Source organism: Tyto alba, unplaced genomic scaffold (assembly GCF_018691265.1).
Source record: "Tyto alba isolate M040663 unplaced genomic scaffold, T.alba_DEE_v4.0 Super-Scaffold_48, whole genome shotgun sequence".
NCBI lineage: Eukaryota > Metazoa > Chordata > Aves > Strigiformes > Tytonidae > Tyto > Tyto alba.
The window spans coordinates 12,358,911-12,382,835 of NW_024881324.1; the positions used below are offsets into that span (position 1 = coordinate 12,358,911).

A 23,925-nucleotide genomic window follows, 5' to 3' on the forward strand; every position below is an offset into this window, starting at 1 on the left:
GGACAGTATTAAGATCCTTCCGAGGCCCCTGTACTTCCTTAAGTTTGGAGACAAAAGTTTATTAACAACAACAAAATTAAGCAGGAGTAATATTTTTAAAAGTGTATCAAAAACCTGGCCTGGGACATTCAAAACTGATGTTTTCTGTCATCTTTTTGGAAATTTGTAGTTTTCAGGCACATCCTTTAGCTATCACAGTATATAACCTTAGTCAATGACTGTATTGCTGATTTTTCAGGAAACTTCAAGTTTAAAGAGAACAAGTGTTATTGGATGGTAAGAACAACTAAAGCAGTTTTAAATTTTAGCATTAGGAAAAAAAGTGGGTGGGGAAAGAGAGACAGACACTGAGAAAGAGAGAGAGTTAGAGAAAGGATATCAGGAGGGAGAAAAGTTTTATCCTTGAGAGCAAACATGGTTGAAGAAGTCCCAGGTACGTCCTGCCTCCTCCTCAAAAGTGCACTCCATTACCAACCAAGCAAACATAAGTCCCAGCTACTTCCCAGAACCAGGCAAAGCCCTCATGCAGTCGCTTCCCTTACACTCCCCTGTTGAGCAATCCTGATGGCACACAGCACAGAACAACTTGCTGCGTCACACAGCTCAAGGAGGAAAAAATAGATGGCCACAGCAATGCTGGGGACGCTGTGCGGACAGAGCTGAATACCTCCCCCCTGGCACACACACACACACACACACACACGCACTCAGGCAAGCAAGGAAGCTGCACTAGATAAGAGAAGCACATCTTCGTTAAAGCAGGGTCTCTGCATCACCTCGGTATCAGCAGTTGCCAAGTAACTCGAGGGGCAAGGAAGTAAGAGGTTATCACTGCGCACACATGAGTTGTGCAAACTTTTCCCAGCGCCGAGGACGGCACCCTAGCAAAAGAGGTTTCACGTGCTCAGCCCATTTCCTCTCCTGTTCCTGAACATGTGGTCCTCCTTCCTCCCCAGCAGTGATCTCACAGCATTCCCCTGCCAAGCAGAGAAGCACTAGGAAAAGGTTTCACGTCTTGTTGCATGTCTGTTTAGTCAAGCATAGTAGCTGGAAACAGAAGTCCCCGCATGACTTGTGCTACTTTACAGGAGCCTGGGAACTTTCGCCCTCAAGTGAAATTAATTTCAGTGCAGTCCGTGAGCAATATGAATTGCCTTACTCTCTTTACCCTCAGTTTGAAACTGTCAGGCAAGACGACACATTGAGATGGCTTGATGTCAAAAATGAGCCACACAGAAGTTGTAAACCTCCTCTGTTTTAAGACATCTTTCCACATGAAGCACTGGAGAGCTGACTCAGGATTTACCAAAAAATCGCTGAGAGTGTTCAGAAAACTTCAGCTAAGAGAGCAGCCTGAAGAACTCAGCATTATCTACAGATGCCCTCAAGAAACCGAAAGCAGTATTTGCATATTATGTGCTATTTACCAGTTGTATAATGGCACTACTACTCTATAGACCTTGTCTTTGCCTAAGCTGTCTGCATCATGTAGGTGAGCATCATGGCTCAAAAAAAAACAAGTGAAAAGACCTGGCTAAGCCCAAACGCCAAGATTACCCCCTCACTATTTTTTGTGTGTTTTTTTTTAACGGTTAGAGAAGTTTCCCCAAATGCTGACAATCTACTGTTAAGGAATAGCCTATTTTTAAGAGGGGAGAAAAGAAAGAGGAAAAAACCTGCTGACCCTGAGAGGGGGTATGTTCTTTAGATTGCTCGTTCCAGCATGCTGAACTAGAACAGGTTGAGCAGGTTAGATACTGGGGGGAGAAAAGGTAAAGCTGGAAGACATACATTAAAGGTGGAACGACAGCAACCACAAATGCAGTTTGAGATAGACTTTTTCCTCGTTCTTGTTGGTACCTGGCCCAGGAGCCCTTTCAGACAACGGGAGGAACAGAGTGAACACACATTCATTAGAGAAGTGATGCAAGTATTTCTGACGTGCACGCACAACAGGCTGAGCAAAGATTACCTTAACATACAAATTCTTCCAGCAACTTTCTCATCACCAGTGTTTTCTGCACAGAATCACCCAACCAAAGTACAAGCTGGAAGACAAACCACCAACCGAAATGCCAACAAAACAACACGTTACTTGTTAACCTTGAGAACTAACATCTCTGCAAGAATTGCGTTAATGTCAGCCTTACGGCAAAGGACTAAAAGCACCTCAACTCGCTGCAAAGATCGCCTGGGTTTTCTAGTGCTTGCTCAGTTAAGGCCTGTATTTATTTTGTAGCTCTTCAAGGTGAGAAGGGGAGGTAACATCCCTGAGAATACTAGACCTTCAGAGGAGGTGATGTTCCTGAAAGGGTACTTATGCGGAAAGATCAAGGTCTCTGCTGCCACGTGCTCTGTGACTAGAGTCTAATCTGTCAAGTGGCTTGTGCTCATTTGAACTGTGACATGGGTAACAAAGCAGCACTAAGCTACGCTCAATACGCTCTGTTATACGGAGATTTATGTTATTGCCCGTGAGGAGGGTGGTATTACTCTGCTACATCAGACCACCTTCCTCTCGGCACAAGTCGCACCAGAAACTTAAACTTATTGAGAGCAGCATGTCCCCTTTTTTTTGCCCGCAGCAAACCGAAACATAAAAATCCACAACCTTACTATACGCAAGACCAGATTTAGCTCTTGCTTAAAGGCAACACACACAAAATCTAGGACTGAAAAGCACACTGAAGTCTTCCTTACGTTTAGGTACTGAAGAGCTCTGGAGATGCAAGTATAATGTTCCTCATTGTGTACACTTCGGTTCTCAAGAACAATGGAGCTAATTAAGGTCTGCGTATAAATCTTAACTCTGCACTTCCTTGCTTCGCTTGATTCTAATCAGATCTCAGCATTTGTGTTTTTGTGTTAACTTCCTTTGCTGTTCTTTAATGATAACTGAAGAGGGATACTGTCCAAGGCTACAAGCAGCATGTAACATGTCTGAAATTATGGCATCGCCTTTCAGCTCTGACAGCTGACAGAGGTACTGTGGCACAGGAACTCCTTCAGAGTCTCTTATGGCTGAAGAGATCTATGGAGGTGGTTTTTGGAGCACCCTATTTATGTGTCATGTGATTTAAATACAAGTTTATATAAACTCTTTACAAAAGATGACCAATCTACTCAGCAACAGTGAGACAGACAAAGGTTTCTGCCTGGGACCATTAAAAATACTGTAGTCTTCTAGTCCTCATCAAAGACACAGAGAAACAGACTCTTACTGCTATACTGTTGTTGAAAAAGCCTGACTTTTTCTTTCTTTCCTTCTTATCTTCCTTTCTTTCATTCCTTCCTTCCTCTCTATCTTCTTCAAAACATGGGGATCCCAGGAGAATACTGAACATTTACTCTGGATATATCTGCTGACAGGAAAGAGACCAAAAAACTTCCCTCCACCTGTTTGTCCATCCTTATTTACAAAATGTATTAGCAAAAATGTAAGAAACATTTTTTCATTGCAAATCAAACCAAAACAGCCTTCACATCTCACCTGTGTCCTACAGTCATCAATTACTAGAAGTAGAAATTAGCCCTTTGTGTTTGTTATCCCTGATAAAGAATTAGGGCACTTGCATTTGCTGAAGCTTATCTTTCAGGAGCATGCTGACAGTAGTTAAATCATCCCCCATGTACAAGGAATGGATTTGAAAGCCTCTAATAAAGCCTGCTTCTTCATATTTAAGAGCACTGCCTACCAGTTACTACATTGAAATAAAAGCTCCTTAGGAGATGACCGAAGAGACATTTCTATTGTGCAAGACAATAAGAGAGGGCCTTTTCACACGCATGAAGTGTCAATCATTTTCAGCATGGCGAGTTCCTTGGTTATTTGTTTTTAGTTTCAAGATCTTGTATCTTCTGTTTTCCAAAGCTACCCAACATTTAACACCAAATTTCCACTAGGCCATCTTTGCAAACCACCAGAAACCAAACCATGTTTTAATAAGGCAGTTCCTTTCCTCTTCTGGAAAAAAAAAATAAAGCTCATCATCACATTTGGCTATGTTCTGCCTTCAAAAACTCCCATCTTAAGCAAATACCAGACTGCACGTGCTACACTGCAGAGATCCTATTTGTACTTAAGGGGCCAGGCATTGTTATTGCACTGCACCCTACAAAGCACACACAACTTACTGGAAGCAGGCCAATGCCATAAATAACACAGGAGCATTTCACAGGTGGAATGCAGGGAGAGGATGGATTCAGCCAGATCTTGAGGACATTCTGCCTACTGGGTATTTGCAAGTTACAGGCAGTCTGTACGCATGCCTGCCCATGGAACACAGAACCGTGTTAAAGAGAGCGGGGAAATCATTAAAGCAGACGCATCTCAACCCTCATGTCTTTATCAGGATCCAACACCCATCTTCCAACCAGTACATTACAATCCTCACCAAGCATACGCTCTTCATTTGCTGGTGAAGATGGCCAGCTAAAACACCAAAATCCACAGGTTACCCTCCAGCACATGCTGAATAAAAAGTTATTCAGCAACACACACACGCACATGCACACACACAGTTTAAAGAAGACTTGATTTGAACATCAGAATAGTACCATATCCTGATAACAAAAACAGCTGTTTGTCTTTCCACAGTGCATTCAGAAGAGAAGTTTGGAAAAATTATCTAGCACTGAAAATAAGATTGAGAATGAAAGTGCCTTCTTAATTAAAAGAAGAAATACCTTCTTTGATAGGACCCTTTGTAAGCATGCTTCAAAGCATAGCTTCTGCGATCCAGATCTTCCAATTTGAGTTTCAAAGACTTCTGCATGTGGTTGTTGCATGTGGTGTTTCGCATGTGCCAAAAAAAAAATTCCCCAAACTTTGAGACCTGTTCCTGAGATGATGCATAAACAGCCTACAAGTACCCAAGTAGGATGTAAATAAAAAGCCATTATGAAGCATTTTGCTAGGTATGGAGTAAGGAGGGGAAGGGGAGAAAGAAGATAGATACCTGTGATGTTTTGGTTTCATATGAAATACTTCAGTTAGTTTGCATTACCACACTAATATGGAGAACCTGGTGCATCAGCCATGGACACTGCACCTTCATTTACCAAACTAGGGAAGCTGTGGCTGAAATACATATATTATCCCTTTAGCCTTTTCAGACTTGCCACAGAGCCTTTAATAGCTACCCACTGGAAACTGGCAGGAAGGTCATTTCTCGCCTCCCTCCTGGCATTTATATCCTATTAACATTTTCAAGTTGCATGGAGAGCATGTCTTTGGCAGGGAAGAAAATGTGATTTTAAAGTGACAGGCACAGATCATCCTCAGTCACAGAAATGGAAAGGGGGCTGTTGGCAACATCTCCTAGCCTCAAAGGAATCCCTTTGGGAGGAAGAGGAGGAATCACCCTTCGCCCTGAAGCTTGATGCACGTCCTACTGGAATAGTAAGTCAAGCAAAGTCTTTTCTCTACCTCAAGTTGCCTTGCTAAAGCTTACAAACCACCACCACCACTAAAAGCCACAGCAGCAGCCTAACTCCTCTGTCTGCATTTTGGGGAGATGCAGTGGTAGAAACAGAGTAAGAGGCTTGCAACCTCCTATTTGGTTGCAGAGTCTAGACCCAAAAGGGCTCCTCAGAACTGGCACTGTTCACAGATAAACTCCTTAGGGAGCTACTGTGACAATACAGATGGAAAGCCTTCAGTAGTTGCAATCTATTGATTGGAGACGCTACTTTGGAAATCCCCAGCTCTTTCAGAGCTACGTAACACACATACCCCTTCCTTCCATATAGTTTACGCTCCTCCTGGACATCTGAGAACACTCAACTTTAATTTACTTGTGACCAAGAGAAAGCCATAGTGTCTCTATCTCTAGTGTCAAAGTGTGATGATTAGCCCATCCTAAATTGCAGATTTTCTTCTGTATTGCTCATTGCACTGCCATTCCAGTTACAGGAATTTTGAACTCAAAATTACTATGATCGAACTCCTTCCTCCAAATTCCTAAGAAGACCCAAGAAAACAACCCCCTAAACTTCCAAATCAGTCCCTGATGCTAGAAGGCTTGCTATTTACAAGAAGACTTGCTCTTTCCACTACTGGTCAAAAATAACTCTCCGTAAAAACTCAGCCTTGTTGCCAGTTCTCCTCCTCCACATCCTGATACCAGACACTGACAGATCTCCCAGTTACTGTACCAGATTGCCACAACCCTCCCCAAACAGCAGGAGCAGCACTGATACAGGGCAGTCAGCTTGATGGCACATTTGGAAGAATGAGAAAATCGGCTTTTCCTGCTGGACATTGAGCACTCTCCAGTGACCTTTGCTCTCTCCAACAGCAACCGTCCCCACAGGAGACTCAGGCCACTCCTGAGCAGTCTGGCAGCTCTAAGACAGTTTTCTGAGATGCCCCAGGCTCACGATTCCCTGTTGAAAACCCTGGCCAAGAGTCACCCTGGTCAGAAACAGAAGCAGGTTTTAACCTCTTTTTCTGAATGGTGCTACACAAGAGAACATTCCCCCTCCACCCCTGTCTGCTGTGCCCATTCAACTTCACTTGTTGACAAGGAGCCAAGGAGCACAACAAAAAGAAACTGGACTTCATGTGAGAGGCTATGACTCATTTACAAATGAAGTGTTGCATGTATTGTGGGAGCCAGGAAGGGCAGCATCAATTTAACAGGTAAAGAGTACACGCAACACCTCAACAAAGCTAGACTTACTCAGAGAAGAGATGGGCAGAAAAGAGTGTTCTCACTCCACGAACAGTCTGGCTATTGCAAAAAAGTTTTGCCCACATGCAGAACAGCAGCAAATGAGAGCTCTGGAGGGTCTTTTCCTCCCTTCATTTAATAAAGTGAGGAAGAGGAAAAATTACTTTCTATGGAAAAGACAGACACTTGAGAGTGTAACAACACTGATATCTTCTAACCCCCAAAAAAGCAACCAGAACTCCTTCCCTCCTCTGCTCAGTGGAATGTCTAATGATCTGGCTGCTACAAAGTGGAAAAATGGATCAGAAATTTTACCCTCTGCCGGAACAATAATAAGCATTGATATGGCACAACATTTCCCTTGACAAAACCATTTTGTTGGACTTTTTCCCGTAAAAGGTCTTTTAAAAGTTCAGATTAAAAAGGAAGTATAGACAGTTAAATAAGAGCCAGAACAAGGCAGAGGGGGAGAAAGGGAAGAGAGGATGTATGCAGTATGTGCCTATACATTTTCCCCACCCCTGTTCAGATATTGCAGACTGACTTCTCACTCACTCCTCTCTTGTGCACCAAGCTTATTTGATGCAAATGCAGAAATGCTTGGGGAGGCTCCTGCAGGACCTTCACCAGCTGTGTTGATTTTTTAGCAGCACATTCACAATTTCTGCTAAGCCTACAACTTCCCTCACTGATCCCACGCTCTGTGCAATGCTCCAGGGATACCACCACGCTGGCTACTCTGGCCACATTAGAAATCTTATTCTTTGCTGTTTTGGGCATATATCTGTCACTACTTCGATACTGTAGCACAAAAAATAGCAAACAATAAGAGAACTGTGCGCAAAAGTGGAGAAAGATGGACTTGTATTATCATCCACCTGGCGCAGAACAGACATGGCATCACCACAAGCAAGGCCTGCAGAGTTGCAACACAAGGCAAGACCTGGCAAGCAGGTCCTTGCTCCAGGATCCTAAGGCAGAAGTAGCTTTGAATGTGATGTTGAGAGGCATTCAGCCACAGCACTGGCAGGCCATTGGACCCGACGCTACAGCTAAGTTTGAGATGCCTACGAAAGAATTTACTTCACACCATCTTGGACTAGAAATACCTGTTTCAGAAGGAGGTACCCAGTGGGCAAAATGAACATCTTCCTTCTGAGTGTGTCATAGCACCAGATAACAAACTTCATTTCACTTTGCATTTATTCTCATCTGCCTACTTGCACATTCATGCTTTCCACTTCAGCAACAGGATTCACTACTACAGTCTGTTATAGCATCAAGAAAAGGTTATTCACAGCAAAAAATCAGTGGCACAGTCCTGCCAACCACAGCCCTCCTTTAGCAATATTAGCCTGTTTCAGCGTGCTCAGGATCTTGCCTGTCACGGGTCTGGGGTCACTTGTTGCAGTGCCACTAAGCTCAGTAACAGGTTTCTGCAATGTCCCACCGAGCTGCTGCAGTGAGGGCCTACACAGGGTGTTTTACAGAGCAGACAGGAACCTATTAGATGGGAAAAAACTTTTAATAGGAAGATTTTCCTTACATGAACTTCGGCCCTTCTTAATGCAGTCTGTAAATACAGCACTCCATCCTGGTAACTTCAAGCAACATCTTGTTAAAAGAAAAATTTAAAATCAAACTGTCTTCTCATCAGAAGGTTCTGATCTGTCCTTACTTCTTTTGGGCAAGTCACTGAGCCTGGCAATTCTGGCAAATGTGCTAGTAAAGCATGGTAAGAGTTGCTATATGGGGAAACCCACACAAGCAAAGGTGACTACATCAACATCTGATAGGCCTGGAGTCAAGTCTCAGGGGAAGCCTCCCTTTCCGGCTTCTGGGAGAGGACGAGGAGATGCCTAGTGAGCAAAGAGCCAAACAAACCCTGCAAGCAGCCCTTCAGCAAACAGCCTGGGCTGAGGACCTGCACATAAGGGTCCAACCACCCCAGAGTCCCAGCACTGGAATTCACCCTTGGATGCTGACAGTGGCGTCAGCTGCAGCTCAGCAGCTGCCCGGCCTTCCCCCTGGCAGACAGAGTAATGACCGGGTCTGGGAAACACGGCTCCCCACACCTCTGGTCAGATGAGTCAGATGTGTGATCTATTCAATGCCCAAGGCCAGTATCTCTTCTGAACGTCTCTGTGTCTTTCCCTTCTCATTTTACATCTCTCTCCAACTCTTGGCAATTCCAATCCAGAATAAGTTAAATAAATATGGAATTACAAAAATCCATTCCCTCCCGTTTCTCCTCGTATTTTCATATAACTGTTCAACCTGGACAATATGATACAGAAAAGGTAAAGCTGCAAGCAGCTATTGCTTCCTTTGTATGCCATTACCTTACCTTTCCTACTGTCACCGAAATCACCCCTTTCATTCCACCTATAGGATACTGCTTGGAAAATGACTGGTAATAATCAAGGAAACAAGATCTCTTCCCTCCCACACAGAACCAGTCTGTAACCATCACTCTTGTCATTTTGCTTATAAGCTATATTCCATTTCCCCACCTGCCTTGCAGTTTCTTTGTAGGTTATAAACTCTTTGATATGGGGACTAAAGCTATGTAGGAATTCTTAATCGGCTCTGAGGTGTTCCACCCATGCAAATAAATGAATACTGAATCAGGGGATGAGAGAGGGGAAGGAACATCCATGTGATTTAACATTTTGTTTCCACAGTTGACAACTGTACATATTGCTACATCCCTACAAAGGAAAGTACATGAAATACATTTGGCAACTTGGGTTACAGAGAATTTCCCAGATCTATAGTGCAGTAAGTTGTCTACAGTACAAGCAAGTACTGATATATGTATTTAAAAACAAGATCAATTATTCCAAAGAGGCATCTTCACAATGGCACTCGGATCCCTAACTATATAACATACAACATCACCACAGATGTTCCAATACAACTGCTTGCATGCACAACTCTGAAGCTACAAAATTAGAAGCTTCTATACAGCTTGGCTATATATTGTTGTCCTCTGAGAAAAATTTATTCCCCTTGTCAAAATAATAATAATACGAAAAAAAACCAAAAAAGCAATACTTCTGGATATCTATAACAACACTTGGTAATATGTGAAAAGAGCTAGAAGACCTTTCTCAATTCTGACTTCCTCCCACAACTATCCTAGTAGCTGTAGTGTGTATATGTGTCATGCCATACTTGTAGATCACAGATAGTCCACACTTTCTGCCCAAGTAAGTGTCTTTGGTCAGCTTGCAAGCCCTTCCAAGGAAACAAAACAGCCCCCTATCCTGTAATCCATTTCAAACTCCTGGGTCATGATCAGCACTCACCTGTGCATGTTTCCATTGGTGGTGAAGGACTGTCCACATACTGAACATTTGTAAGGCCTTTCACCTGAGTGCACCAGCATGTGGCGATCAAGGGAGCTCGCTGAGCTCAGAGACTTTCCACAGATGCTGCAGGAATGGTCTGTCCCTCCAGTGTCAGTGTTATGCTAGAGAAAGCAATGATTTTTTTTTTTCATTGAATGCCCCTTCTAAAGTGCCAGTAAAACATTAGCGACAACTATAAACATCTTAAATGCAGCTTTAAAGAGCCACTCGGCACAATACCTTATATAAATGTGTGCCCTGTATATACCTCTCCTCCCCAGCCCTCCCCCCCCCCTCAACTCCACCCCCACCCTTCATTTTTAACTCCATAATGCACCAGCACAAGTAGCTGTTTCACACAGCCCGCAATGCCTGCCACATGCACCATTTCTGCTGGGTGTGCAGCAGAAGAGGCCAGAAAGGGACTCGGCAACAACCCGTCAGATAAATGGTACCCTGGGATACTTTAAGCAGTGCAGTGGTTTGGGGGTTGGTTGAATGGCATGGGGGAAAACAGCAAGAGGATGTAATTACAAATTTCACGGCAGAAGAAAGACACTTAAAAACAAATACTCTTTAAAGATACTCATTTCAAAATGACTGTGTAGTAAGAAAACAGAAGTAAACTGTGTCTGAGTGCACATGCAGACTTCTATAGCCATAGGAATGCATTAAAGGGCCAAAGTATGGCCATTAGCTACTGTGCTATATGTACAACTCCTTCTTACTTGCATTCAGAGACTTGAAGATTTCTTCACATACCAAAAAAGCCCCACCAGGAGAGTAAGTAAAAAAAAATAAATTAAATAACAGTTACAGTACAGGAGGGGAAACTAAAGTAATACGTATCTAGCAGACTCACAGTGGTGAAGTCTTTAGCACAACTTTAGCATCCAAAGCAGAATCTTCTGACATAGAAAAGGCCAAACCTCCTTATAAAGTATGCATATATTTCAAGTAGAGCAAGAAGAGGCCTGTAGCTGCCAAAAACCTGCATCATCCATTAAAAAAGTGTATTTTTAATTCTGCCTCCCAAAATTGCTATACCCTGCGAAGGACTGAGAGGCTCTTCTACACTGCGATGGTTTAAAAATTGTGTCTTCCTGCTTCTTAATTTGCATGACCAGTAAAGAGATCTGTACTCAAACAGGATAACAAAACAGGACTTATGCCTCATGATGGACGTGGTTTTCCGGATCCTTGGGATACCTAAAGCTATGCAGAACAGGACATACATCCTTGTTTGAGCCACTGTGGGGGGAGTGTTGGGGAAGGAAGGGAAGAAAATTACCCACTTGGTTGGGTTTGTGTTTGTTTTTTTTTTTTTTTTAAGAAAATACAAGGGGAAGGCTAAAATAAAAGCAAAATAATTGAATAAATTTATAATGGAAGCATTTCTGGTTTGTACATGAAATTGTCTTCCACCACTGCAAAATGCACACTGGCAAACCAGACACTCTTAATAAAAGTAAGAAATCAAGAGCCAGTACTCTGTGTACCTGACGAATGTGCATAGTTAGCTGGTGCTGTGTAGTGCAAATCTTTTCACACAGAGGACAGGTATAGGAAGACTTCTCTTCTTTTGCTTCCTGTGAACAAAACAAAACAAAAAAAATCAGAAGGAATATCGATAGAAAAGAAATTGAAAGCTGTTACTGCTGGGGATGGAAAAAATATAATCCATCCTAAGTACAAAAGGCCACTGCTAACAGAATAACTTGCATGTATGCATTTATCACCCCGATAGATCCCTTAGGGAAGTTTCAGAAACTTCTGAATTTATAAATAGGGGCCCATTTCAACTACCACAGAAGTACAACAGCTGTTTTAACAGCACACAGATACTCAGGAGTCGCAGTTTAGGACAGGAAGTGACAGCAATTATTGCGACCAGCTCAGACTGCCAGGAGGAATTTAGGTGAGCAGAAAGTAATTCCTGGAACACCACCAGAATATGTGGGCAAATGCCACGAATCTTCCCAAAAGATCTTTAATAAGCACAAGTTGTCGGGACTTCAGGTTTTCCGCCCCATCCTGATGGCAAGGCACAAGCTCAGTGCCCTTTTCTAGGGGCTGTATGTTCTGCTCCATGGCTGACTCAGAAGGAAGAGCGGCGTTTACTGAATCACCAGCACCATTTCCCTCAGCATCCTGTGTTTCTCCTGCAAGCATCCCATCCAGGCACACCGGCCAGGCCCAACCCTTCTGAAGCGTGTAAGATCTGATGAGATCATAGCAAGAAAGAAGTGACAGTGCAGGAGTGTACGTGACTCAAAAAGAACACATTATGAACCCGGTTAGTCTCCACCCAGGTGAGAATCAGGAGTAACCATGGTCAAACCTCGAGTACAAACAATGATGCTGACCAAAGAGCTCAGCCTGATTTAAGTATGCCCTTGAGGCACTGAGCAAAGCTGCCACTCTTCCAGCCAGCGACAAAATGTCACTCTCACAGGAACCAAAGGCGTTTGCCTGAATTGTCCACAAGGATGGCTACTGCATGACATAAAGGATATTTTCACCACCTCACCAAGAAGACCAGGAGTGGCTTCTGCACCAACGCCTGTATATTAAAAGGCAGATGGTCTGGCGCTGAAAATTAAACCACAGTTTTCTGTGGGGTGATGCAAATCTTCCCCAGCTAGGTAGATCCACTGCCTGTTACCTACACTTCCAGATGACAAGAGAGTACAAAATCCATCTCTGCATGACTGATGGGAAAGTGTAATATTTATGCCAAAAGGACATGTTCTGATGAACCTCTCTGCTGGCTATTTTAAGTATCATTAGTAAAACCATGAAAACAAGCAAAAAAGAAAACCCGCCCTCAGTAGCTCTTTAGCTGGGATTAAGTTGACGGGTATGAGCATATGTGTGCATTTCCTCTTTCCAGACAAATCTTTTCCCCCATCGCCACCCCAAAAGTCATCAACTCAGAAGCAATCATTTCCAGACTGTCAGGCACAAGCACTTGTGGAGAACACCAAGAATGACTAACCCAAGTCTCTGGGACAAATTTCCTAGCATGTTAGGAGGGAAGATGCTGACAGTTAGGGAAAGGTTTTTTTAAGTCTCAGTAAAGCAATATCCCCTCCTACATGATTTGGGGAACCATTCTAGAGTCCCCAGTTAAAATCTAACACTGTTTTTTCAAAAATAGAGCCATGATCATTTTGTATTAGTTCCAGTGACCTGTGGACATGGATGAAAAGTTATTTTCCCATTTAGGCTGAAGTAAACAAAACTTGTAACTGCACTTCTAAAAGGATCAGGACTGCAACAATTAGGTTCTCCCACTCCTCTTGTAGATCTTTTTCTAACTGTATCTCAGGGCTCTCCATCCTAAATGTAATCACTGTAGGCCATGCACACAGGCCAAGGCCTGACATACTATTACTTGCAAAACATTAGAAAGTAAGCAAGAAAGGCTGCCATTATGAAGTCTGAACACCCCAAGAAAATTAAAATGCATTATCCCAGTGTCCCCCTCCATTTTTATATATGAACATGTAATTCGCACATGCTCATTCCATCCCACTTACACAACTTTAATTTTACTATATGCAACCTGTCTGTGGAGTAATGTTCAGCTCCAATTATACTGCAACCCTGTTAAAGTTGGCTCACGACAGAGAACAAACACGCTGTGCTGTGAGGAAAATCCCTACAGCTGTGCTGACAGTTTAGATGGTGTTTAATCCCCAGGGTATTTCTGTGAAATTATCAACCTACTACTTTTTTTTTTTGCCCCCTCCCTCCCCCAACCCCCCCTTTAAATGAGTGCTGCAGTTCTACATGATGCACTTGATTGTTTCAAAGCCTGCTTTCCAGACTGCTTGCTCTTCAAATCAGCAAATTAACAGAAGATAGAGTAATTACTGGTTCACCTTGAAGCAAAGATCAGAAACACACTATAGCTCAGCCAGAGCTGATTAGTATTGAATCCGGGGTTTATTATTAACTAAAACCCAAACTTTCTCCAGTGGTCACACAGGGTACATGCCACATACCGTAACACAGTTCAAGCAAATCCAGGGTAGCTACAAGAAGAATGCTGTTGACTGACCCAATCCAGACTAAAAAACATTAGCATCCCTACTGTAAAAGCACCCCCACTCACAAATTTAACACACAGCACTCAGCTACTCCACCAGAACCAGGCTGGTGAAAACACATTTCCTGAACTGAAAGATAAAATTAGCAGTGAATTTCCTAGCTACTCTACTCTTAGTAAGTCAACCTGGAACAACTGTTTTGTACTCAGCTGATGGCAAATGCTTTTGGAGTTGTGCATTAAATCTATTTGTTTTTCTTCAGCTCACAGAAACACCTTTGTTACACTTTTTTATTTTCTTCAAAAGGAAAGCTAATGAGAAGCTAAAATGGATGCTGCTTGATGTCAGAACATGTTTATTAGACTATGGGTAGACTAGAGCCAAGATAAAGTCAGCATTATGAAGAGAACCATAGACTTTGGGACAAAGGTTCAGGGCAAAATGTTTCACTGCCAACTCATGGGAAACAGCAGTCAGACCCAGAAAACTAGCTAAATGTTATTATCCTTGAAATTATAATAGGGGGCACATTCTGACCAGAATCTGAGATCTGTGCACTGCTACACACTGAAACAATTCACTGTTTTCATTCTGCTATGCCAAAAGTGGAAATTTGTGGTATTAGAGACTGCTAACCAGATTGATACCCACTTAATATTTCGCATCTCACTTCTATTTTCTCAGTAATGTAGCCATTTGCCCCTCTGGCGATAACGATCTTTCAGCCTAAAAACAAACAGGCTATTTACTATGTTTTAAGTATATTTGTTTATTTTTATGCTGTAGGAATCCCTCTTAATCCTGTCACATTTACTCTTGAGCTTCCTTTGATTCGATGCCCATTGAAATATCAGGTGGAATAAAGGTCACTAATGCTAATAAACTTCCCTGAAGCCAAACCACATGGTGTACTGGTGGACAGCTGTGTAATTGCACTGCCACTGAGACTAGTCTGAACTCCAGCACCTCACTTCACACGATGAAATCAAGGAACCAGGGCAGCCCCTATGTGGGAACACTGCAAATAAACCTTAAAGCCAGGTGCTGGACAATACAAACCCACAAACACAGTTGCCCATGTACTGCCCAGACTCTTCATTTAAGAATGTTAATTTACAGTTAATGGCTTTTAATTCATTTCAAGCAAAAAAATCCAAGACAAATCATAAGTCTGTAAACTGGGCATCTACTTGGCAAGCTATTAATAAACTACTATAGGTACATCACATGAGTCATGCCTCTCAATCTTTCTGGTCCCTGTTACATCTTGATTCACTTAAAAAGTCTCAGTGCTTCACCGCAAGCTCTAAAGTCAAATGGACACAGGGATTTGGGTTATGTCTTGATGTTGTGCAGCACCTTCATGGGGAGGCCCTGGCCCAACAGGAAAAAAACGTGGATATAAACAGTCACAGCTTATACTTAAAAAGCTCTCTCCTTTCACTTGTTTAGATCAATACTGCTATCAACTGGTGCCACCAACAACTAAATGGAAATAAAGTGATAAAAGCTACATATATTTGCTCTGCAAGACCTGTACAAAGCATTCTGCAATAGCTCTTCACAGTTTTATTAACAATGAAGTAAGTGCACCTTATACTACACATTTGTGAACTGAGTGTCCTAATCAGTGTTTCGTTCTAGCACCACCTTTAACCTTAAATCACTTGGATCTTTCTTAGGAACAACCACACACTTCATGAGGGGTCTCACACGATGGCCAAACCAAGCCCCCCTGCCACATCGCTCTTCTCCTCTCTGGGCTATTTCTTTTCTCCTAGTTTCATGAAATGGACTGGACCCCCAACAGATTAGGTGAATGCAAGAGCCTGGAGAAAGGATGCAGCAGGAAAAAAGTAGCAATTCTTAGGTGGCTTTGCCACTGCTAGTGGAATCTGCTAGACCAGCTCACCACTGCATGACATCTGAGCTCATGCTCAAATGTTTTACATGTGAATCAAAGCAAGCAGACCCCTTTGATTCCCAGTTTTGTTAACTTATGGTCTGGAGAGCCAGCAGAAAATATACAGAGCAGCATTGGTGGAGGCAAGAAATACCCACTGAGGGGAAAAAAGGCAAAACAATCAAAGAAACATCATTATCTCTTGTAACTTCCCATGCAGCTGCTTGTCTCCCCTTTGCCCCTCCCTGCATTTGGGTCTTCATACCTGGTTCCTCCTGCCAATCCGATTTGGTGCAGGAGACTTTGAGGGGGATTTGACATTTTGAGAGTTCCCGCCATTTTCAGCAATCTTCCCCACATTCATCACTGCTGACATCATGGCGTCAATGGAGGACAAGTCTGCTCCGTCCAAACTGTTTGGTGAACTTGGTGATACCTGGTAGCTGTTTAAGCTTTCCAGCTGCTTCTCTGGGATTAAAAACAAAAACACACATAGGAGTTGCTAGGCCATCTGAAAAAAAAAAAAAAAAAAAAAAAAGGCAGAACACACCACACTATTTTCAGCTGCCTGTAACTCTCATCGCACTATGCTGGACCATCATGGCACACAGGCAACAGCCCGTAACAACTGGAGTTCTTGTAACAGGAAAAGTTTCTCATATTGGGATGCACAGGACAAGGTTGTACATTTCTTCTAATAGGACAGTCATGTTATCTTCATTTTCAACCTTCATTCAGTATGGGGCTTATAGAATGATTTACTTTAAACTCTCTAGCTGTAAAATGGTATTATTCATGGTATCTTGTGATCACCATCAACTAGCAGTGCAGTACTGATGAATGCACGCTCTGGCAAGCACAACCATTCAAGCAAGCACGTGTTTTGAGCCAAACTGCACAATTAACGCATTAGTAACACAGTGTAGGGTAATGGGTTCTCTTTCCAGCATAGCTTAAGCCAAATCTGTATATGGAACAAGCTAAATTAGCAAAAATCCAACCAAAATAAAACCCCAAACACCTCTTTACTGTCACAGCTGGCATCTGTGTAGGTTTTTTTTTTGTTTGTTTTTGGTCTACCAAGCCATATTAGCCCATGGAGCATATGTGTTACATCCACAACTAATGCCACAGCTAAACATGTTCAGATTCAAACTGCTCCATCACATTTTGTATGCAGCAGGGATGCTCCTCATACACCAAATTCCAAACACACTTAAAATCTCATCTCTGGTTTCTCAACATACCATGTCAAACACACAGGTAAGGCCTTCTACTTCTTTATGAGTTTGAAAAGGAAAATTCTTTCAAACTAAGCACTCCTTTCCCACAACAGAAGTCTCCCAAACAGAACACCCTACAAGTCTATTGCTCTGTCACCTCTGGCAGAGAGCACAGAATCTTGATGTGTGTTCTGAGAAAGTCACTGTAACACAAGAGGATGTGAGGGTGAACAAGGAGGAACACATTTGTCTGTGAACATTTGATCTCCGCATAATACTGCCTTTGGAAGATAAGTTTGAGCATTATCAACAGGTGTTTTTTTGAGGCTAAGTAGTGTGGTGCCAAGTTACTGGGAGCCAAGAAAATCTTAGTTTGGAAGCCTGCAGTGGTAGTCAAATCCTTATGTGCCCATGCTTCTGTTCACCCTATTTTATACTTTTCAGACAGATAAAGTTTAAAGATGGAGAAAGAAAAGTATGCACCAGTGCTTCTGCTCAATGTATCTTACACTCTTCAGACAGATAAGGGGTATGGATGAGTAAGAAATGTCTCTACAAGCCTTAATCAATGCCCTAATTTACAGAGTTACACAGAGCTAGTCAAACCAGTTACCTTCATTTTTATCCCCTGATTGAAGGTGGCTCTCTCCTTGGTCGCTGGTCTCCTCGCCTAGTGTAGTATGTATAGTAGCGTCTGGCTCTTCAGCCTCTTCTTCAGCAGCACCCTCTAGCACTACGTGAGGGAGAAAGGAAGAAGAGAAAGGGAGTGAGTTTTCCTGGAAGCCATTTCAGCAAAATAAGACTACAGCCCTTTAGTTTGATGGCTCCCCGGACTGGTACATAGGTCTGATGACAGAAGCACGTAAACAAGCGCCAGCGCAGCCGAATGCCCACTCCCACAAGTGGCTGGGCACTGGGAGGTGCTGCCACCTCTGCCAGTGGCGAAACCTGGGCAAACGAAGAGAGGAAACCCTTACTAGCTTAGTCCCCAGTGTTCAGCCAGTAAAATATAAGAGGAGGGAGAGAAGAAGAGTGCAAGCTAGCCTATCACTGACGGTCATGACATTTGTTTAAGAAGTTGGAAGACTATTCTGCAGCTTGAGAGTTTAAGTAATTAAATTTCATACACACACTCCTCCCCTCCTCTCTTCTTGGAGGATTAACATTTACTTCAATACATGAATTCATGGTGACCTTTCTCTTCCTTCCAGCAGTGGTGAAATGAGGTTTCTGGGACCACTTGGCACATTCCTCATACCCACTGCCCAAGGCTTCCAGATGAGCTGAAGACATAAGCAACCATCATATGTGCCGACAGAATTTCTTCACACCCCTTTCTGAAACCACAACCTTATCATGCTATCATTGGGGTTTCAGGAAGGATGCCTGTTCTGGCTGGAGAACGACAGGGCAGTTAAACATAATTTTTAGATGTGATGGGGAATGATCAACACATGAGAAAGGGAGGAGTTGTCTGCCCACGGCAGCCACGGTGATAGCCTCTGAAAAAGATTATCTGTAAGACGGTAAATTACTGATACGTTTTTAATGGAAAAATACACCTTTATAACCTTACAAGAAAAATAGTTATTTCATTATGGAAATTAACATACTGTGGACATTTCATCATCTCAGATTTCCAAAACACATCCAGCAAGCTTATTACAGGTTTTCCTTTTTTCAGAAAGCAGGGACCATCAACCTTAAACTGCAGTTACCTCAACAGGGTTTCTTCCTTTTAAAAAAATACATTCTCAATGGTGACATGCAAATCAGTCACATAACACATCTTCAAATGCTATTTGAACAGCTTTTGCAAACAAGAAATTACTACATTATCCCAACTACCGGCATTTTAGAGCACACAAGAAAAGGCAAAGAGAAAGGGCCCAGCCTGTGTCAAGCAGTTCCTCATTTCACGCAATGCCAGACAAAGCAACAGAATCAAGCTTCCTACGTTTAACTGCTGACCCTCTTAGGAACAGCACACAGATGATTTGACACAGCAAGCCAGCACAGTCTCAACAAAACCTAGGACCCACCTAAGCCCAGTGTCTAAGGCTCTGGATAATATCAACTTCTTAACAAACACTGTTTTCAATCTGCATCTTCAAAAACAGACAAAAGGGTATTTGTATGCTATCCTGAACAGTTCAAGGTAACTCCTCCCTAGTAATTTTTGTACCTTTCTGCTAAGAAAACAGTAGTGGTCCCTGCAACACAGGGATTTCTTGACCCAAGGTGAAGCTAAGCACCCATCATTCTGTATTTTCTCCAGTAATTATGGGCTCTATATATTTGTTTGTCTGTCTTTGTCCTTAACTGTTGTAAACTTTGTTGTTATTTTGTTTATTTTTAAAAAAGGTCCATCTCATTCAAAAGCAACACAGTAGGTTTGGGGTTTATTTTCTTTCAATCTTTTTTTCATCACTTATGTGGTAGCTGACTTAATTCTGACTAGAATAAGCACAAGAGTTATTTTTGAGACCGGCCTAAATCTTCTAAGTTGCTTGCTGTATCTGCTTAACAGCACCAAAAATAAGGACCGGTTTAAATTACTGGGACAGATTTCTGTTAAAACAATGCAAATAAGTGCTTAGTCCTTAAAAAACCTCAACCAAACAAAACAACTCCCCCTTCCAAAGTAGACCTATTAATTCCTCTTTCAGTCAATACCTATGACATTGTCACCACTGATTCATCCTGGAAAAAGTCAAACTATTGTGTAACTGTGAAGACTCCTGTGTTGGCCAGGGTAACTAAGATTTCTGAGGAGCTTCTCAGAGAACAAGAGTCAGAATTCCCGGGTGTTGCTTTTAGCAACAATAAGAATGTGAAATGTACATCACAAAGAAAAGAGGCAGTTATATACCCACACATTAATAAGCGTACCTCCTGGTTTTGAAACACCTGCCAGCTTGCTCTCTACTCTTTCAGGAGGAAAACTACGTATTATGCTATTGCAGCTTTTCACAATTTCCATGAACCGACAGCTACTTTATTTCTGAATTTAAGTATCTTCCTGCTAATGCAAACAAAGATGTATAGTCACAGATCTTGTTCTTAAAACCGTCTTCCGTATATTAAAAATTTCCTATTTTGGAAGAAGTTGAAAAAATGCAACTTAATATCTGCAAGAATAGGTATTATTTTTGCATGCTTTTATTTACGTATTTATTTTCCACCCTCTTGCATAAAGCAAAAATGCACCACTGAAACAAAGACAACTGCATGAGCTGCATACACTGATTTCAGAAACCTTACTTTCTATTTGCAATAGGATATAGAAACAATAAGAATACTGGGCCAAATCACTCCTTCCTGTGGGAAAACCCGTGGCAGAGCGCCTTTAGGCAGGAACATACTGAGAGATTTCTCTTGCAGCTTTTTTTTTTTTTTTTTTTTTTTTTCTTCTTTCTTTAAATAAATGCATCACAGAGGATAGGGAAGTGGCTTTTTTTTCCACAGCACCTATGACACTCAGGGAATCAGACCGGCAGTGACCAGCATGGATGCCCAATGACAGGCTCCCTTCAGGGCTGCAGGCCTTCTCAGCTCACACCAAACACCCCTGCTTGGAGGTCAGGCTGATGGAGCCTTCTTCCTCCCTCTCCCCAAAAGAAAACAAAGACCTCCAGGAAAGAGAACAAACAGGAAATAGGCTGGCAAACAGTGCAGCCTCAGGTTGCATTCAACATCGGACCAAAGCCTCTAGGAAACAGGGAAGTGGTCACAAGCATTCAAGTCATCTTCTACTTGGAAGAAATCTCCCCAGTGTCACAGTCTTCCTCTGTGAAAAGGAGGAAAAGCAGAGAGCAAGCAACAGAGTGAGAGCGCGGACGCATGGCGGGTGGGACACAACACCAAATAAAAAAACACAGCAGGCCTCTTTGCATGGCCACACCAAGAGACCTGGCTCTTCCGCAGGAACATGTCCCCTCCACTTGATGATGTTGCTGAAACCATCAATCTGGGGCAACTTCGATCCCACACAGAAACCTGAGGGGCTTTCAGCTCCCGCTTCTGACAGAGGCCCACCCCTGATGCCCCACATAACCAGCTAGTGAGAGAGTCACTGAGAAAGAAAGCAGGGAGCTAAAAAAAAAAAAAAAAAAAGAAAAAAGCCTTGTTGCTTCCCATCCAGTCTGTACAGGAAGACACTTGCTAGACCTATTTCCTCCTCTGGGATAAAGTGTGACTCCACTGCATGTTAAAGCTGAGCCCATCAACAGTTACTTCCCCCCTTCCCTTATGTGTATTTATTTGCTTTTAATTTTCTTAAGACCACCCTCAACAGTTACAGCTGCTTCTCCTTCTGGTAAAGAGCATCACGGATGAAGCAAAAAGGAGAACACGGGCAACAGGGGAAGGAAGAAGAAAGGAGAAGAAATGATGAGTCTTCAGAGTCACGGTCATTTGACTTGCCATCGAGAGGCAGCTACACAAGCACGGAGCAGCACGTCCTGGCCCCTGGGAGCTGGTACAAGTCTCTGCTCCAGATTGCTCCACTGTCTTTGCACATGAGCTCTCCCTTTGGAATAGATAGGAAGAAACACACAATACAGGCAAGGAGGGGGAAACCTGGTGTGTAGCACAAAGCTGCTCATTGTTCTGCCTTCCGAAAAAAATCCACATTAACGTTAAAGTAGAAGCCATGCACTAATTGGGCCAGGGAAAGATTAACACTCTCAGCCAAATACTTTTATTGGTTTCATTAAACGTGCCGTAGTACACAACATAAGGGGGGAGGAGAAACAGGGGAAACAAATGACGGTTTTAGGAATGTGCACCCCCACACACATGCATTTCAAACCACTTTTTCCCGTGAGGCCCAAACAGGAATCCTGAGCCTTCTTCATCATTTCCATCTTAGTAACGCTATTAGCTTATTCAAGGCTTTCCCACTGTTGGGTTTTTTTGGTTTTGTTTTTTTTTTTTTTTTTTTTATATAAGTGGTAGAAAAAACCTCAAGGATCATTTAAATGTAGGCCAGAGCTTCTAGTATACAAATTTAGACAAGAACAGAACTTCAAAGAGGGATATCGCATTTGAATAAACAAAAGTTTACCGTTTACCCTTGAGATTATAATACCTAAGAACTGCTACGCTGCGCTCCAAAACATTTCTGATGCACTGGTCTCCTACTAAGCTTCTACACAGAGAAGCACATTTTACTCCCTAAGCACATGTCAACATTCCCAAGCACAAACAGTCACTTCCACCCTGAGAGATGTGCACAATCACCCGTGCTACATTTTGAACATGATTTTGCATCAAAGCTGGTAGGAACGAAAGAGGGTGAAAAGGCGTCGTGTGGGAAGAAAAAAAAGTTAACACTATTCAAAGCACTGCCTCAAGGCAAAGGAAAACCAAACGAAAAAAGTTTTCCCGACTGACCTTTTTAATACCAACTCTGGCCTTGATACTGAAGTGTTAGTGCTGACTTGGCACCGCAGTGGTAGAGAACTACACTGGCCACATCACCTCACTGTCACCACTGCTGGAGCACCAATACAGAGCAGCCTATGGGGAAAGGAAGACAAGCATAAAAACACAGACAGTGGCATGGGAGTATCTGGTGGTTGTTCTTTCACTTACCATTCAGTAAAAACTAAGAATGTTACCCCAAAAGTTTTGAACTTGTACCTGTAACTGATGTTTTCCCCTACGCAAAACCAAACCAAACCAAACCAAACCAAACCAAACAAACACTAAAAGACAACGACCAAAAGGGGCAACATCTCTTGAAAGGTACTCTCTGAGCACCAAAAGCAGACTGCTCCTCTTACTATGAACTCTCTGAGCTATTAGCGTTACAATTGTTTTACCTGTGCTAGCACATGTACAATACTTTGCTTCCTAAAATAACCCCACAAATTCACAACATCCATATGTCTTTTCTCACCTAACATGTACACAGACAGATACACCCAGACACAGAATGAACAAGTGAAGCACATGCTCATGGCCATGCCTTCAAACTGAGCTAGGGACCACGTTCTGGTTTGGGGGCAGGGCAGGGGAAGAAGCACCAAACACGAACAAGATGACTCCTGTATTTCCAGATTATTTTGTATACTGTTGCTACAACATCTAACGATTAGGCTAAATTTTAAATTCAAATTTATTTACTCCTGTTCTATTTCCTTGCGTGCATGACAGGATAGGCATGTGCACTTAGTTTTTATGTAGATTTTTACAATCACCTTATGATGACTTATGGACCACTAATGGTCCTCAGAACTTTGGCTTGGGTGACCAAAAGCATCTCTCCATAAAGCATAGCAGAGTCTGAACCTAGTGCCTTAAGCAAGCAACATCTCTGAACCACCATGATACTTTGGTATTACATATTATTGATGCAATACACTGAAAACAAGGAAGCTTATACTAATATAACAGTGAGATGCTATAGTGGCAAAGCAGGGGTTTCCTGGATGAAATTTACCTTATGGTCCAACTGGTGTACAGCAATGCACGGAGACACCAGGCAGCCTTAATATAAAATGCATTCGTACCTATCTTTTTGGCTCAATGTACCGACTTGGACAGGGTACTCACATTTGCAAGCACTGTGTGCTGTGGGAACAGCCCTCACGCAGGAGCCTGTGGCCTTGCTAGGCTACAAAGGAGAATCGAGGCACACACTGCTCGAGCACCAAGAACGAAACCAAAACCTGACGGCCCCCCCAGGCTCCCACCGGGAAAGCCCAGGCC

General features: G+C 42.7%; 1 protein-coding gene across 2 annotated transcripts in view; it reads right to left on the reverse strand.

Annotated features, from left to right (window-relative positions):
* RREB1 (ras responsive element binding protein 1) overlaps positions 1–23,925 on the reverse strand; it is a 126,283-nt gene that overhangs the window by 50,759 nt on the left and 51,599 nt on the right. For both annotated transcript variants that reach the window (XM_032991900.2, XM_032991901.2), the window contains exons 2-5: positions 17,822–17,941; positions 16,251–16,453; positions 11,527–11,616; positions 9,986–10,149 (exon numbers count right to left, since the gene is read on the reverse strand). In XM_032991900.2, coding sequence (XP_032847791.2) covers positions 9,986–10,149; positions 11,527–11,616; positions 16,251–16,453; positions 17,822–17,941 — 577 coding nt within the window. The remainder of the gene's footprint in view (positions 1–9,985; positions 10,150–11,526; positions 11,617–16,250; positions 16,454–17,821; positions 17,942–23,925) is intronic.